Source organism: Grampus griseus, assembly GCF_964374135.1.
Source record: "Grampus griseus genome assembly, chromosome: X".
NCBI classification, from domain to species: domain Eukaryota; kingdom Metazoa; phylum Chordata; class Mammalia; order Artiodactyla; family Delphinidae; genus Grampus; species Grampus griseus.
This window is the reverse complement of record NC_138999.1, coordinates 98,834,669-98,852,137: the sequence shown is the minus strand read 5'-3', so window position 1 is coordinate 98,852,137 and position 17,469 is coordinate 98,834,669. Positions and strand designations below refer to the sequence as shown.

General features: G+C 35.0%; 1 protein-coding gene across 6 annotated transcripts in view; it reads left to right on the top strand.

Moving 5' to 3' along the window:
- LRCH2 (leucine rich repeats and calponin homology domain containing 2) overlaps positions 1-16,434 on the top strand; it is a gene marked incomplete at both ends in the record, with an annotated part of 91,726 nt that extends 75,292 nt beyond the window's left edge. For 3 of the 6 annotated variants that reach the window (XM_082681530.1, XM_082681533.1, XM_082681531.1), the window contains 7 exons: positions 273-317; positions 3,337-3,387; positions 5,647-5,704; positions 6,464-6,576; positions 6,758-6,895; positions 7,049-7,126; positions 16,315-16,434. In XM_082681530.1, coding sequence (XP_082537656.1) covers positions 273-317; positions 3,337-3,387; positions 5,647-5,704; positions 6,464-6,576; positions 6,758-6,895; positions 7,049-7,126; positions 16,315-16,434 — 603 coding nt within the window. The remainder of the gene's footprint in view (positions 1-272; positions 318-3,336; positions 3,388-5,646; positions 5,705-6,463; positions 6,577-6,757; positions 6,896-7,048; positions 7,127-16,314) is intronic. The other 3 variants (XM_082681535.1, XM_082681534.1, XM_082681532.1) reach the window with 1 other exon arrangement.
- Between the last annotated feature and the right edge of the window lie 1,035 nt (positions 16,435-17,469).

Below are 17,469 nucleotides of genomic sequence, written 5' to 3'. Positions count from 1 at the left end.
GAAGGAAATGTTACTTGACGTATGTACTTAGAACAATGCCTTGCACATAGGAAGTACTGTTTTGTGTTAGCTATTAGTAAGTAGTAGGACTGTTTAAACTGGTTATGTAATTAAACAGTTTATTTATCTTTACATATAATTTACATTTTATATATAATTTAGATAATTTAATAAAAGTACCAAAATGTGAATAAACCTCATATATAATTTACTACTTAGAGAATTTATTTGTTCAAGGAAAAATAAAATAATGTGATTTAAATATTTTTCAGTATAAATCATCAAGGAAGAGTTCAAGTGGCAATGAAAACGATGAGGTGAGAAAACAGGGTAATATTAGCAATTGTTTAAAATATTTACTTTCACATGTAGTTGGCTCAATCAGAGTAAAATATAATTCATCTTTCAGTTTGTTATTGATTTAATGCACAAGTTTTTTCCAATAATAAAAACTGAGCATCGTTAGACAATTATTAATTTAATCATGTAATTTCCATCTGTCCTTTGTAGTTCAGCTTTAGAATTTTATTAACATTCATCTTGAAACTAATTAATTTAAAAATTTTACATTTTCCTATATTTTATCTTCTTAAATCAACCTGGTGGTCAATTGAGATTTTTCCTTTGGAATTTGTTAATCTCTTTTCACAGCTCTGTATACTATTTCAACACTTAAAATTAGATTTCTACAGTTTGTGCATTACTATAAATTTTTCTACCTCATCATTTTAAGCTGTACAGCAGCCTGGCATTTTTGAAATGATACAGTCTCATCACCATGAATACTTAAGCTTTGTGTATTTTTGTTTGGAAGGATTGGTAATTCATTTGATGTTGGATACTTGGCAGGGTTTCTGAAAACTCCTTTAATTTTAGGAAATGGAATCACCAAAAAAACGTTTGTTGTACCTGAGCTAGAAGTTCAGCTTGGGTATTTTCCCTGTCCCTTTATATATTATATCCACTTTGGTCCTGCCTGCTTCAATATCTAATCAGTTACCAAAACCTTTTTTTTTTTGATACAGAAATATTCTGAATACATTCCCCACCTGCATTTCTGCTCTGGCACAGGCCCTCCTCATTTCTTGCCTGTATTACTGCAATAGCATCCTTGATCTTCTCCCTCTCTCCAGTCCATTCACCTCTCTGCTGCAAATGACTGTTTCAAAGAACACAAATATGATCAGGCCATTCCCTTGCTTAGAAACCTTCACTGTCTCCTCATCACTTAGAAGGTAAATTCAAGGTCCTTCTTCATTAAGCTCCTGCTTACCACATCAGCCTCAACTCACAATTTGCCTTCCTTTCACCATACTGTCCAAAAATGTGGAATTACAAGGTTTTCTGCACTCATCCTTACATTTATTGCTTTTTTAAAAACATTTTTATTGGAGTATAATTGCTTTACAATGTTGTGTTAATTTCTGCTGTACAACAAAGTGAATCAGCTATACATATACATATATCCCCATATCCCCTCCCTCTTGAGCCTCCCTCCCACCCTCCCTATCCCACCCCTCTAGGTGGGCACAAAGCACCAAGCTGATCTCCCTGTGCTATACAGCAGTTTCTCACTAGCTATCCATTTTACATTTGGTAGTGTATATATGTCAGTGCTACTCTCTCACTTCATCCCAACCTCCCCTTCCCCTTCCCTATGTCCTCAAGTCCATTCTCTACGTCTGCATCTTTATTCCTGTCCTGCCTCTAGGTTCTAAAGAAACATTTTTTTTTATTCCATATATATGTGTTAACATACGGCATTTGTTTTTCTCTTTCTGACTTACTTCACTCTGTATGACAGATTCTAGGTCCATCCACCTCACTACAAATATCTCAATTTCGTTTCTTTTTATGGCTGAGTAATATTCCATTGTGTATATGTGTCACATCTTCTTTATCCATTCATCCGATGATGGACACTTAGGTTGTTTCCATCTCTGGGCTATTGTAAATAGTGCTGCAATGAACATTGGGGTACATATGATTTTTGAATTATGGTTTTCTCAGGGTATATGCCCAGTAGTGGGATTGCTGGGTCATATGGTAGTTCTATGTGTAGTTTTTTAAGGACCCTCCATACTGTTCTCCACAGTGGCTGTATCAATATACATTCCCACCAACAGTGCAAGAGTGTTCCTCATGACATTTTTTTTCTTATATTCCATATATATGTGTTAGCATATGGTATTTGTCTTTCTCTTTCTGACTTATTCACTCTGTATGACAGACTCTAGGTCCATCCACCTCAGTACAGATAACTCAATTTCATTTCTTTTTATGGCTGAGTAATATTCCATTGTATATATGTGCCACATCTTCTTTATCCATTCATCTGTCAATGGACATTTAGGTTGCTTCCATGTCCTGGCTGTTATTACTTCTGTGCCTTTGTCCTTGTTGTCCTCTCATCTTGGAATATTGTTAAACATCTACTCAGTTTTTTAGTTTCTCAGGAAACTTGATTTTATCCACCACCCCCACTGTTTCCCCAAGTGCCCCTTATCTGTGCCTCATAATATATCATGCATAGCTCTATCCTTATACTGAGAAGGTTGTACTACCCATGTAAATGAATCTGTTTTCCCCCTAGACTGAGAGATCCTTGAGTGGATGATATTTTACCAAATTTCAGTGTTCCCAGTGTCTAGCACCAGTGTCTGACATATAGTAGATAGTAATCATTTGTTGATGATGAATACATGTCGTCTGTGGTATGCATATTCAAGATTAAATGTTAAGAATTTTGTATTTGTTTAGTAGTAATCATTGAAAAAACATGGACCATTTAGTAGTATTTTATGCAATTCAATTAATTCTTTGTCATTATTTCTAAGCCTATGTTAGATACACATAATTTTCCAGGTAAATGTTATTATTTGGCGTGATGGAATTTTTGCATGCTTCCATGTACCTGTCTCAGATTGTAACATATTGTTGCCATTTCCCATCAGGAATTAATCTTAACACATGGCTCTTTTCTAAGAAATATAGAAAGGTTTTTCATTTGTGATATTTAAAGGAAATATATTTATAAGAAAATATTTGATGTAAGTAGATACTACTTCTAAAACTTTAAAGGCTTATGAATCACCTGAAATACAGATTCTGATTCAGTAGGTCTTGGGTGGGGCCTGAGATTCTGCATTTCTAACAAGCTCCCAGAGGATGCTGATGCTACTGGTCCACAGACCACACTTTGGCAAGGTGGTAGATGGCATTTTCCAGATTCTTCCTTTAGTAGTTAATCAAAAAATTTTCAGTTTTCCTTTTATATGTCTAAATCATCATTCATATTTTAATTTCATCTTTCATCTTCTTGTTTTTATATTTTAGCAAGACAGTGATAATGCTAATATGTCACCACAATCTCCAGTATCATCTGAGGTACAAGTTCTGTTTTTAAATGTGTTTACATAGGTTTCTTTGTCTCTTCTCTCTAACCTCATCTTTCTTTTTTTTAAGTGTAATTTATTCACCCATATTTAAAAATCCATAGTAGGTTAATTTATACAAACCTAGCCTATAAAAAATTCTAAGAACACTATATTTTTGAACAAATATTCATAATCAATATCACTTAAATTAGTTATTGAAAAATGCCTATAGATTACAGAAAATAATTCACTTTATACATTTTTTTATGTTTTATAATTCATCCATATTTTGAAATCAATGATAAGAACAGCTTTCAGATTTTAAATTTGAAAAAAGTACTTCAGCATTGTGCAATGGCCTTTGGTTTTTCTCATAACCAGTTAGGTCTGAAAGCAATGCAAGAAAAACTTCCTTTTTCCACGAGAAACATCCCTGTAGTGGGTTGTTCCTATCGACAGGAGGGTACACCTTTCCTAGCATCTTAGACCTAAGGAGGAGCATGGGGAGAAGGGGTAGATGAAAGTTAGAGTTTCTGAGATCTCAATCAAATACTTTGGTGGTTTGAATGATTAACTCTTCTAATTTAGTTAAACCTATTGCTTCACAATAAGAGATAAATTTAAAAAATTCTAAACAGTATCTCTTCTACTTCAGATTACTTTAGTATTCTAAAAGTGTATTGGCATTAGTAAATAGATGATTATGTGTTCATTTGGTGAATTCAGAACTTTGTCTAAACGTTTGGATGATCCAAATTCACCATATAACTTTGGTTAATTAGCCAGTATTTCATCTTATATAGGTGATGTTAATTTTTTAAAAAGCCAGGATTCTTTGTCTATTGTTTTGGGTGAGTTGCATTATAAAACTGTTAAATGGACGTGGACATTAATTTTATAAATATGTTTCTAAATTATTTATATGGCAGGAAAATGGTTTGCATTCTTTTAGAAAATAATTTAAATTAGGATATCCTAAAATTAGTCTTTGTCACATGCTTTTGTAAATCCTTTTTTTACTTTCAGTTATAACAAATGTAAGTGCTGCCTTATTTAACTAGGTACTTTATGATTTTATGATCTGTGCTCATGGGGAGAGTATCAGTGCCAGTTTTCTCAAATAAATTATATTGCTTTTATAATACATTTTTCCTTACATTTGGATAAGTGAAAATTTTGTCTGGAAATTCATAACACTTTAACCGAAGTAATCAAGACAAACTGAGGCTTGTAGAGGGATAGGGTGGTGAGCATGTATTTTAGTAGCTCAACTGACTTTCAACTTGAATTGCTTATCATATGTTAATCAGAAAATTAAGAGAGTCAACAGAATTCTGATTGTTTTAGTTTCATCTGTGAAAGGAAAATGATAAAAACAATTAGTATAATTGTACTATAGTATAGTGCTTTACTATTAACAAAGTGCTTGCCTATACATTTAAACCTAAGAGCAGTCCCATGAGCTGGGTAGTATACTCATCATTTTATAGCTGCAGAGACTGATAACTTTTCTTAAAGACTCCAGTCGATAAATGGTAGAGAAGTGACTGAAGCCCAAACTCTGGCTACTTCAGTTGTTGTACAGATTAAATAAGATGCTGCTAAAATTACATTATCTTTCCATCTTATAATTTACAAAGTGTTTTCTTTTAGTTATCTCACTTAATCTTTACAACATCCCATTTTAAAGATGAAGGAACAGTTACAGAGAAATTAAATGTTTTGCTCAAGGCTTAGCCTAAACTTTCTGACTCTAAGTTCAGATTTTTAAAATATACCACAGTTCTTTCCAAAGCACACTACTGTGTGAAAGCACTTTGAAACAATGTGCATTCAGATAGAAGAAATAATACTTTATTATGTATCACTCTGCAGCCCCTATTAGTATGAATGTGTATATTTGCCTCAGATTATCCACTAAGGGTCAAGTCCAAAGTAGGTACTGAGTAAGTTTTACTAATTTCACTTATCTTTTCATTGAAGCTTTTTTTCATTTTGGGGGAGACTTTAATCTGGTTCTTCATTCAAAAAATACCTATTTTATATGCTTCAATAATTTTCATTTTCCTTATACTATGAGGGAGAAGTCAATTAGCAAATATTTATAGACCTTTTAGAAGTGAAATATATCAATTTGAATTGAAATGCAGTTTACCTTTCTCTACTACACTAATCATGGAAAAAAATACTTCTCAAAATTGGAATGGATATGAATAACTACCTTGATTATTTTGAAAGAAAAGAGGTTTTATTTGTTTTTTGTTTTTAGGATTATGATAGAACTGATGCTTTTTCACATGGTCCCTTTGGCTTGAAGCCTAGATCAGGTAAATATATATTCTGTGAATAAAATTTATTGGCTATATATGAAACGAGTTTCTCAGCTTAAATGGGATTGATTCCATAGTTTTAAGTACACATAGATTCTTTCCCCTCTCCTAAAAGTAATTTTCTCTTAACCTTATTTGTCTTTCCAATTCCCATTCCCCATTTCTTTCTTCCTCTTTACTTTCAAGCTCCTGAAACCTCAGCTTTTTGCCTTAGATATACTGCAGTCTTATTTCTACTCTACTGTGACTGCTATTAGAATGACCACTCTGCCAGCAGACCAAACACTGTTTGAAATTATAGCACTCCATTATATTGTGGTTTTAAAAAGGGATCTTTTCGCATTTGGCAAGCCCAAAAGAAAATGGATCCATGTTACTTGGCAAGGTATTGAATTATAGTTTTTATTCGTGAATAACTGTATTGACCTTCAAGAATAATTTCCTTTTTCTTTAAAGATAATAAAGGCTGATTTGTGTTCAGTAATAATTCTTAACCTGGATCATAAGTTTCTAATAATATGTTTAAGTAAGAACATGTATAGGTGGTAGAAATTGTTACACTTGTCTTCCCTGTTACTTTCAATTATGCAAATAAGCAGATTTCAGTTATATTCTGTAAAAAATATTTAGAATTTATTAATAATAATAGTGTTTTATGTCATTTTGTTCTGGTTCTTTTTATCATGTCTCTTTCCCCACCGATGGTTGATCCTTCCTGTTAGCTTTGTAATAAGCTAGGAAATTTCTGTTTTATAGCTTTTAGCCGCTCATCTCGTCAGGAATATGGGGCAGCAGATCCAGGTTTTACAATGAGAAGAAAGATGGAACATCTACGGGAAGAACGAGAGCAAATACGACAACTTCGCAATGTAAGTCATATTGACCTTTCAGGTCTCCTTTATAGAAATGGGTTTAATGTGGAAAATTAACAAGTTATATTTTATTTTCAGTACTCTTTAAAATTTTAGATTACATAATGGTTAGTTGTATAAATATATAACATATATGTTTAGATAGAATATCTGTGATTTATACCCGTTTCTTTTGTAGAATCTCGAATCCAGGTTAAAAGTAATTTTGCCTGATGACATTGGAGCTGCACTGATGGATGGGGTTGTTCTTTGCCATTTAGCCAATCACATAAGGCCACGCTCTGTAGCTAGTATTCATGTGCCATCACCAGCAGTGGTAAGTTTTGTCTGCAATTTGTTAGTTCTCTAAAGGAAGATAGAGCTTCTTGAAACAATCTTTAAATAATATACTTCAATAAATTTAATTTTCAGTTTTTATTAATTTTGTATAAATATACCTGAAAATATACCTTTTTATCTTACTTTACAGCCTAAACTTAGCATGGCAAAATGTCGAAGAAATGTAGAAAATTTTCTTGATGCTTGTAAAAAGCTGGGTGTCTCACAGGTAATTATTTTTCTAACAAAATGATCATTTAATTATTAATTTATTGCATGCAAACTGGATTCTTCTTCACAGTAGGAATGAGTAATGCTTTCTGAACATGAAAATGAATACCTTCCCTTGGTACCTTCTACTGAGTCCCAGCTTCAACTGTAACAGCTATCTAATGAATGATTTTAAGCTGCTTTTAAAGTAATTGTAGAAATAGTTTCAGTTTTTCACCATTGAGGGTGATGTTGGCTGTGGGTTTGTCATATATGACCTTTATTATGTTGAGGAAAGTTCCCTCTATGCCTACTTTCTGCAGGGTTTTTATCATAAATGGGTGTTGAATTTTGTCGAAAGCTTTCTCTGCATCTATTGAGATGATCACATAGTTTTTCTCCTTCAATTTGTTAATATGGTGTATCACATTGATTGATTTGCGTATATTGAAGAATCTTTGCATTCCAGGAATAAACCCCACTTGATCATGGTGTATGATCCTTTTAATGTGCTGTTGCATTCAGTTTGCTAGTATTTTGTGGAGGATTTTTGCATCTATGTTCATCAGTGATATTGGCCTGTAGTTTTCTTCCTTTGTGACATCTTTGTCTGGTTTTGGTATCAGGGTGATGGTGGCCTCATAGAATGAGTTTGGGAGTGTTCCTCCCTCTGCTATATTTTGGAAGAGTTTGAGAAGGATAGGTGTTAGCTCTTCTCTAAATGTTTGATAGAATTCGCCTGTGAAGCCATCTGGTCCTGGGCTTTTGTTTGTTGGAAGATTTTTTTTTTTTTTTTTTTTTTTGCGGTATACGGGCCTCTCACTGTTGTGGCCTCTCCCGTTGCGGAGCACAGGCTCCGGGCGCGCAGGCTCAGCGGCCATGGCTCACGGGCCTAGCCGCCCTGCGGCACGTGGGATCTTCCTGGACCGGGGCACGAACCCGTGTCCCCTGCATTGGCAGGCAGACTCTCAACCACTGCGCCACCAGGGAAGCCCTGTTGGAAGATTTTTAATCACAGTTTCAATTTCAGTGCTTGTGATTGGTCTGTTCATATTTTCTATTTCTTCCTGGTTCAGTCTTGGCAGGTTGTGCATTTCTAAGAATTTGTCCATTTCTTCCAGGTTGTCCATTTTATTGGCATATAGTTGCTTATAGTAATCTCTCATGATCCTTTGTATTTCTGCAGTGTCAGTTTTTACTTCCCCTTTTTCATTTCTAATTCTATTGATTTGAGTCTTCTTCCTTTTTTTCTTGATGAGTCTGGCTAATGGTTTATCAATTTTGTTTGTCTTCTCAAAGAACCAGCTTTTAGTTTTATTGATCTTTGGTATTGTTTCCTTCATTTCTTTTTCATTTATTTCTGATCTGATTTTTATTTCTTTCCTTCTGCTAACTTTGGGGTTTTTTGTTCTTATTTCTCTAATTGCTTTAGGTGTAAGGTTAGGTTGTTTATTTGAGATATTTCTTGTTTCTTAAGGTAGGATTGTATTACCCTAAACTTCCCTCTTACAACTGCTTTTGCTGTATCCCATAGGTGTTGGGTGGTTGTGTTTCCATTGTCATTTGTTTCTAGGTGTTTTTTGAGTTCCTCTTTGATTTCTTCAGTGATCTCTTGGTTATTAAGTAGTGTATTGTTTAGCCTCCAAGTGTTTGTATTTTTTACAGATTTTTTCCTGTAATTGATATCTAGTCTCATAGCATTGTGGTCAGAAAAGATACTTGACACGATTTCAATTTTCTTAAATTTACCAAGGCTTGATATGTGACCCAAGATATGATCTGTCCTGGAGAATGTTCTATGAGCACTTGAAAAGAGTGTGTATTTTCTTGTTTTTGGATGGAATGTCCTATAAATATCAATTAAGTCCATCTTGTTTAATGTACCAAATAAAGCTTGTGTTTCCTTATTTATTTTCATTTTGGATGATCTGTCCATTGGTGAAAGTGGGGTGTTAAAGTCCCCTACTATGAATGTGTTAGTGTCGATTTCCCCTTTTATGTCTGTTAGCATTTGCCTTATGTATTGAGGTGCTCCTATGTTGGGTGTATAAATATTTACAATTGTTATATCTTCTTCTTGGATCGATCCCTTGATCATTATGTAGTGTCCTTCTTTGTCTCTTGTAATAGTCTTTGTTTTAAAGTCTATTTTGTCTGATATGAGAATTGCTACTCCAGCTTTCTTCTGATTTCCATTTGCATGGAATATCTTTTCCATACCCTCACTGTCCATCTGTATGTGTCCCTAGGTCTGAAGTGGGTCTCTTGTAGACAATATATATACGGGTCTTGTTTTTGTATCCATTCAGCCAGTCTGTGTCTTTTGGTGGGAGCATTTAGTCCATTGACATTTAAGGTAATTATTGATATGTATGTTCCTATTACCATTTTCTTAATTGTTTTGGGTTTGTTATTGTAGGTCTTTTCTTTCTCTTGTGTTTCCTGCCTAGAGAAGTTCCTCTAGCATTTGTTGTAAAGCTGGTTTGGTGGTGCTGAATTCTCTTAGCTTTTGCTTGTCTGTAAAGCTTTTAATTTCTCCATCAAATCTGAATGAGATCCTTGCTGTGTAGAGTAATCTTGGTTCTAGATTTTCCTCCTTCATCACTTTAAATATGTCCTGCCACTCCTTTCTGGCTTGCAGAGTTTCTTCTGAAAGATCAGCTGTTAACGTTATGGGGATTCCCTTGTGTGTTATTTGTTGCTTTTCCGTTGCTGCTTTTAATATTTTTTCTTTGTATTTAATTTTTGATAGTTTGATTAATATGTGTCTTGGTGTGTTTCTCCTTGGATTTATCCTGAATGGGACTCTCTGTGCTTCCTCGACTTGATTAACTATTTCCTTTCCCATATTAAGGAAGTTTTCAACTATAATCTCTTCAAAGATTTTCTCAGTTCCTTTCTTTTTCTCCTCTTCTTCTGGGACGCCTGTAATTCGAATGTTGGTGCCTATAATGTTGTCCCAGAGGTCTCTGAGACTGTCCTCAATTCCTTTCATTCTTTTTTCTTTATTTTGCTCTGTAGTAGTTATTTCCACTGTTTTATCTTCCAGGTCACTTATACATTCTTCTGCCTCAGTTATTGTGCTGTTGATCCCTTCTAGAGAATTTTTCATTTCATTTATTGTGTTTTTCATCCCTGCTGTTTGCTCTTTAGTTCTTCTAGGTCCTTGTTAAACGTTTCTTGTATTTTCTCCATTCTATTTCCAAGATTTTGGACCATCTTTACTATCATTATTCTGAATTCTTTTTCAGGTAGACTGCCTATTTCCTCTTCATTTGTTTGGTCTGGTGGGTTTTTATCTTGCTTCTTCATCTGCTGTGTGTTCTTCTGTCTTCTCGTTTTTCTTATCTTACTGTGTTTGGGGTCTCCTTTTTGCAGGCTGCAGGTTCATAGTTCCCGTTTTTTTTGGTGTCTGTCCCCAGGGGCTAAGGTTGGTTCAGTGGGTTGTGTAGGCTTCCTGGTGGACGAGACTAGTGCCTCTGTTCTGGTGGATGAGGCTGGATCTTGTCTTTCTAGTGGGCAGGTCCATGTCTGGTGGTGTGTTTTGGGGTGTCTGTGGCCTTATTATGATTTTAGGCAGCCTCTCTGCTAATGGGTGGGGTTGTGTTCCTGTCTTGCTAGTTGTTTGGCATAGGGTGTCCAGCACTGTAGCTTGCTGGTCGTTGAGTGGAGCTGGGTCTTGGTGTTGAGATGGAGATCTCTGGGAGATTTTTGCTGTTTGATATTATGTGGAGCTGGGAGGTCTCTTGTAGACCAGTGTCCTGAACTTGGCTCTCCCACCTCAGAGGCACAGCCCTGAGGCCTGGCTGGGGCACTAAGAGCCTGTCATCAACATGGTACGAAACTCCAGAACTCCACACTCCTGAGGCCCCTGTCTGGATGTGCCACCTCTCCCCTTCTGTGCAGGTCCAGTTAATTTTTATATGTGTTGAAAAGTATGGATTGAAGTTATCTTTTTTTAGGCCTGGGATTGGTTACACACATTTTTTTTTAAACATTATTATTGAGATATAATTAACATACCATAAAATTCACCCATTTAAAGTGTATAATTCAATGATTTTTAGTATATTCACAGAGTTGGGCAGCGGTCTAAGTGTAGAATATTTTTTTATTTTTTGCATTTTTGAGTGTTTTATTTATATGAAACTGGATAAAATGTGTTTATTTCTCAGAAAAGACATGTGGAGGTAGAAATGTACCTTTCAACTATTCATGGGTACACTGGTACACTGGGGAGATTGTAAAAGTGCAGATTGTGATTCAGTAGGTCTGGTGGGCCTGAGTTCTAGTTTTTTCACAAGCTCATTTTTTTGTTTAACATCTTTATTGGAGTATAATTGCTTTACAATGGTGTGTTAGTTTCTGCTTTATAACAAAACAAATCAGTTATACATATACATATGTTCCCATATATCTTGCCTCTTGCGTCTCCCTCCCTCCCACCCTTCCTATCCCACCCCTCTAGGTGGTCACAAAGCACCGAGCTGATCTCCCTGTGCTATGCGGCTACTTCCCACTAGCGATCTATTTTACATTTGGTAGTGTATATATGTCCATGCCACTCTCTCACTTTGTCACAGCTTACCCTTCCCCCTCCCCATATCCTCAAGTCCATTCTCTAGTAGGTCTGTGTCTTTATTCCTGTCTTTCCCCTAGGTTCTTCATGACATTTTTTTTCTTAAATTCCATATATATGTGTTAGCATGTGGTATTTGTCTTTCTCTTTCTGACTTACTTCACTCTGTATGACAGACTCTAGGTCCATCCACCTCACTACAAATAACTCAATTTCGTTTCTTTTTATGGCTGAGTGATATTCCATTGTATATATGTGCCACATCTTCTTTATCCATTCATCCGATGATGGACACTTAGGTTGCTTCCATCTCCTGGCTATTGTAAACAGAGCTGCAATGAACATTTTGGTACATGACTCTTTTTGAATTATGGCTTTCTCAAGGTATATGCCTAGTAGTAGGATTGCTGGGTCATATGGTAGTTCTATTTTTAGTTTTTTAAGGAACCTCCATACTGTTCTCCATAGTGGCTATACCAATTCACATTCCCTAAGTGTAGAATATTTTTATCACCCCAGAAAGAAACCTCTTACCTGTTAACAGTTCCTCTCCTCTTCTATCTCTCTGAATTTTCCTATTCTGGACATCACATATTAATGACATCATATGTTATGGGGTCTTTTGTGTCTGGCTTCTTCCATTTAGCATGATACTCTCAAGGTTCATCCATGTTGTAGCATAAAGCAGTACAGACATACCCAGTTTTATTGCACTTCACTTTATTGTGCTTCACAGTTACTGCATTTTTTATGAATTGAAGGTTTGTGGCAACCCTGCATTGTCAGATGATGATTAGAATTTTTTAGCAAGAAAGTATTTTATAATTAAGGTTTGTTTTAAGACAGTGTTATTGCACACTAATAGAGTGCAGTATAATGTAAACATAACTTTTGTATTCACTAGGAAACAAAAGTTCATGTGACTTACTTTATTGTAATATTTGCTTTATTTTGGTGATCTAGAACTGGAGTCTCTCTGAAATATGGCTCTACCTCATTTTTTAGGGCTCTATGTATATACCACAGTTTGTTTACCGTTCATCAGTTGATGGATATTAGGGCTGTTTCCACTCATTGTTTATTGTGAATAATGCTGCTATGCACATTCATGAACACGTTTTTGTTTGAAAATGTTTTAATTCTCTTAGTTAACTAGGTTATATGGTAGTTTATATGGTTGCTCTATGCTGGATTACATGGTAGCTCTATGTTTACCTTTCTGAGGAACTGCTAAGCTATTTTTTGATTTACATTACCACCAGCAATGTATGAGGGTTCTAATTTCTCTGAATCCTCACCAGCAATTATTATTGTCTACCTTTTTTTTTTTTTTTTGCAGTACACGGGCCTCTCACTGTTGTGGTCTCTCCCGTTGTGGAGCACAGGCTCTGGACGCACAGGTTCAGCGGCCATGGCTCATGGTCCCAGCCGCTCCGCGGCATGTGGGATTTTCCCGGACCAGGGCACAAACCCGTGTCCCCTGCATTGGCAGGCGGACTCGCAACCACTGTGCCACCAGGGAAGCCTTTGTCTACCTTTTTGATTCTAGTCATACTAGTGGGTCTGAAGTGGTCTCATTGTGGGTTTTTTTAAAAAAATATTTATTTATTTATTTGGCTGCACCGGGTCTTAGTTGCAGCATGCAGGATCTAGTTCCCTGACCGGGGATCGAACCCGGGCCCCCTGCATTGGGAGCACGGAGTATTAACTGCTGGACTACCAGGGAAGCCCCATTGTGGTTTTGATTATTAGCATTTCCTTAATGATTAATGATGTTGGGCATCTTTTTGTGTGCCTATTGACTATTTGTATATATTCTTTGGAGAAATGTCTTTTCAAATCCTGTGCTCATTTGTTAATTGAATTAGTCTCCTTTTTATTATTAACTTCTGTATATATTCCAGATACAGGTTCCTTATGAGAAATATGATTCTAGTTTTCTGAGAGTTCTTACCACAAATGGATGTTGTTGTGTCAAGTGCTTTTTCTACATCTGCTGAGTTAACATATTTTTTCTTTCACAGCATTGTGAATTACATTGGTTGATTTTCAGATATTAACTCAAACCTGGACTTCTGGGATAAACCCTACTTGGTCATGATGGATTTTGTTGTTGTTATTTTTATATTGTTGGATTCAATTTGCTAAAATTTTGTTTAGCCCTTTTGCATCTATGTTAGTGGGGTTATTAGTCTTCTGTTTTCTTTCTTTTAATGGTTTTGCCTGGTTTTGGTGTCCAGTAATGCTGACCTCATGGAACATGTTAGGAAGTATTCCCTGCTGTTCACTTTTCTTGAAGATTTTGGGTAGAATTGCTATTATTTCTTTATTAAATATTTAGTCAAATTCATTATTGAACCTTGAAGCCATCTAGGCAAGGGGTTTTCTTTGTGGGAAAGTATTTAACTACAATTCAATTTCTTTATTAGATATAGGGCTATTCTATTTTTCTGTTTGTTCTTGTATGAGCTTTGGTATACTGTATCTTTCAAAGAATTTGTCCATTTCATGTAGTTTGTCAAACTTATTGTTATAATGTTGTTTATAATGTCCCCCTTATTATCATTTTAGTATTTGTAGACTCTCTTGTGGTGTCACTTCTTTTATTCCTGATATTGGTAATTCTTGTATTTTCTCTCTTTTTTGTGATTAATCTAGCGAGGGATTTATGAATTTAAAAAAATTTTCTCAATGAACTAATGTTTGGTTTCATTGATTTTTTTTTGCTATTATTTTCTGTTTTTTAATTTTATTGTTTTCCTCTCTCATCTTCATTATTTCCTTCTTTATGCTTACCATTGGTTTACTTTGCTTTTCTTTTTCTAGTTTCTAAGATGAGAGTTGAGGTCATTGATGTGACACCTGTTTTTCTTTTCTAATATATATTTTAGTGGTTTTTTGAATAAATAAGCAAAATATTAGGAGGGCAACAAATGTTGCAGTGAAAATGGAGTGAGAAGATAGTTTTTGAGAACTCTTGATAAATGAGATATTATCAGTAGTATTTGGTGATTGACTTACGGGAGTAAGGAGGAAAGAGACTACTATGATTCCCAGGTTTATGTTGAGAGAGATTGAATAGTGTATTACTCACTGAGGTATAGAATACAGAGGAGAAGTTAATTTAGTAAGAAGTAGTTCTGTTGTGGACATATTGATTTTGATATGTCTGTTGGATATCCATTTGGCTGTATCAAGTTGACATTTGTATCTGGAGCTCAATAGAGAGATCTTGGCAGGAAATAAAGATTTGAAAGTTATCAGGATGGAAAATATAGTTGTTACTATTTGGGCATAAGGGCCCTGTCTTGCCAAGGCTTCCAATGTTTCTAGAAACACTGAATTAAAAAAAAAAAGTGGGCTTCCCTGGTGACGCAGTGGTTGAGAGTCCGCCTGCCGATGCAGGGGACACGGATTCGTGCCCCGGTCCGGGAAGATCCCACATGCCGCGGAGTGGCTAGGCCCGTGAGCCATGGCCGCTGAGCCTGCGCGTCCGGAGCCTGTGCTCCGCAGCGGGAGAGGCCACAACAGTGAGAGGCCCATGTACTGCAAAAAAAAAAAAAAAAAAAAAAGTAATGTTTCTAGATTTTTAAAATACTGTGGTAGCTAACTAAAACAAATTATGGACCAGATGGGACCTGTAGATGGTCTGTTTGCCACCCAATGTATCCATTCTTATTTTCCTGAGATAAGCGAGTGTCCCACCTGAAGCAGTAGAATGCATTGTTTCTTCAAAAATGCAACCAAATTTATTTGTTGTGCACATGCATGCAGACCTTCAGTTAAAACCCTTGTAGTTTTGATGAGGCTTTGAGAATACCAAGGAGAGGATATAGTTTGAAAAGAGAAGAGGGTGAAGACAGAACCGTTGGAAACATTAAGATTGTTAGAAGAGGATCAGTGAAGGCTAATGAAACCTAATGCAAAGTTGTCTCTGAACCCTCTTTCTCATAGAGTTGTGAATATCAAATGACACACGTGATGACTTAGAAGAGAAGGCAGTTGTTATTTATTAAATTCTAGACTATTGGAACTAAGAAGCAACACATCACTAGAAGCTGGAGGGAAGTAACCTTAAGACAAAAAAAAAGTACTGAAGTGCTGTATACATCACAGACCATGGAACCTCAGAACTGATAGAAAGAACCAGAGTGGCTAGTTTTGTATAGGACTGAACAGTTTACAAAGTGGTTCCGTATATAGACTGCTCTGTTTGTTTCTCACACAGTTCCATTTTCAGGTTGAAAAAACAGAGTCTCAGGGAATTTTAGTACCTTTAGTACTTCATATGGCCCTTAGATCCCTTGGCTGGAAATGTAGTGCTCTTTCTGTTGTAGCATGAAAGCTTAGGGAACATTTAGCACCACTGTCTCACTTTAAAATATTTGCTTATTGTGTGTATCAGATCAACTTCAGGTCAAAATACAACCTGTAAAATAGAATTCCATACCATAAAAATGTATTGAAACAGACATTTTAAAATTAGATTTTAATCTAATTAGAATTGTGTACTTTTAACTTGAAGTTTCATAAAAAGCATGTTTTAAAAACCCAGTTCTGACTTTTTCAGGTTTTGCTACACTATTAAGAAGCAAATGTTTAGATATCATTTGTTTTTTTTTTTTCAGGAAAGACTCTGTTTGCCTCATCATATTTTGGAAGAAAGAGGTCTTGTGAAAGTTGGTGTCACAGTTCAGGCTCTTCTTGAATTACCTACAACCAAGGCATCTCAGCTTTCTACGGCTTGATTATAACATTTAAAAATCATAAGTGTCTAGTTTCATTTGAAGTGATTTCAAACATCTCAAATTTATGAATAAGGATGTCTAATCAAAAATAATTTTATTACATCAAGCCTTAGGTTTAAGAAATATTATGTTAAAACATTAAAATTCAATTTTGCATTGCCCAAACTTCTTTTGGGGGAAAACTGGATCAACTTAAGAGTTTTTGATAAATTCAAATTCTCTTTTTACTAAGTCAGCTGATAACCTTGATTATTTTTCAATAATCAGATTAATACTAAATTTAAAATGTGGTTTCAATTCAATAATCACATTAGGTTTAATTTTTTTTATCAAAGCATACTGGTGAACATGTGGATAAGGTAATCATTTTTTACCAATTTAAAACAATTCTATATTTGAGTTATTTAATATGCTTGTAATTCTAGTTTATACATAATTTCTTCAATCTTTGGTCTTAGTTTTCTAGAAAAAAGTGAGTAGAAATTATAGAACTCTGGCTTTATATTAAATTCTTTTAGTATTATAGGTTGGTGCCAAAATATTTTCAGTTGTACTGTAGATTGTTTACATGTGAAGTGCCTGTGTAATTGATGACTCTTATATAGTCTTAAGCATTTTTGCAATTTCTTTTTATGTATTAATGGAATCAATGGAATTTTAAAATATTTTAGTAGATTTTGTAAGTTCAGTAATATGTGAGGATAAATGTGCCTCACATTGTGACATTTGTGTTTTTTATTTAGTCCATTGCAGTTTTCGTAAATTGGTTATTTCATGTTGTCAGAAAAACAATGTTAATATGCTTAATTTATGCTATTTAATTTTGCAAAACTTAATCATCTTTTAAAATGTATTATTTGAAGAGTATTTTATTTCTGTATTGAAAATGTTACACAAAGCAGTAGGGTTTTTGCAAATAAGCAGAGTAATTAATTGTCAAGGACATTTTGATAAAACTGCCAAAGTTTGGATTTATATCTTGACTTTCAGGAACGTTATTACATCAGTGTGCTGCCTTTGGTTACATTCAGATTC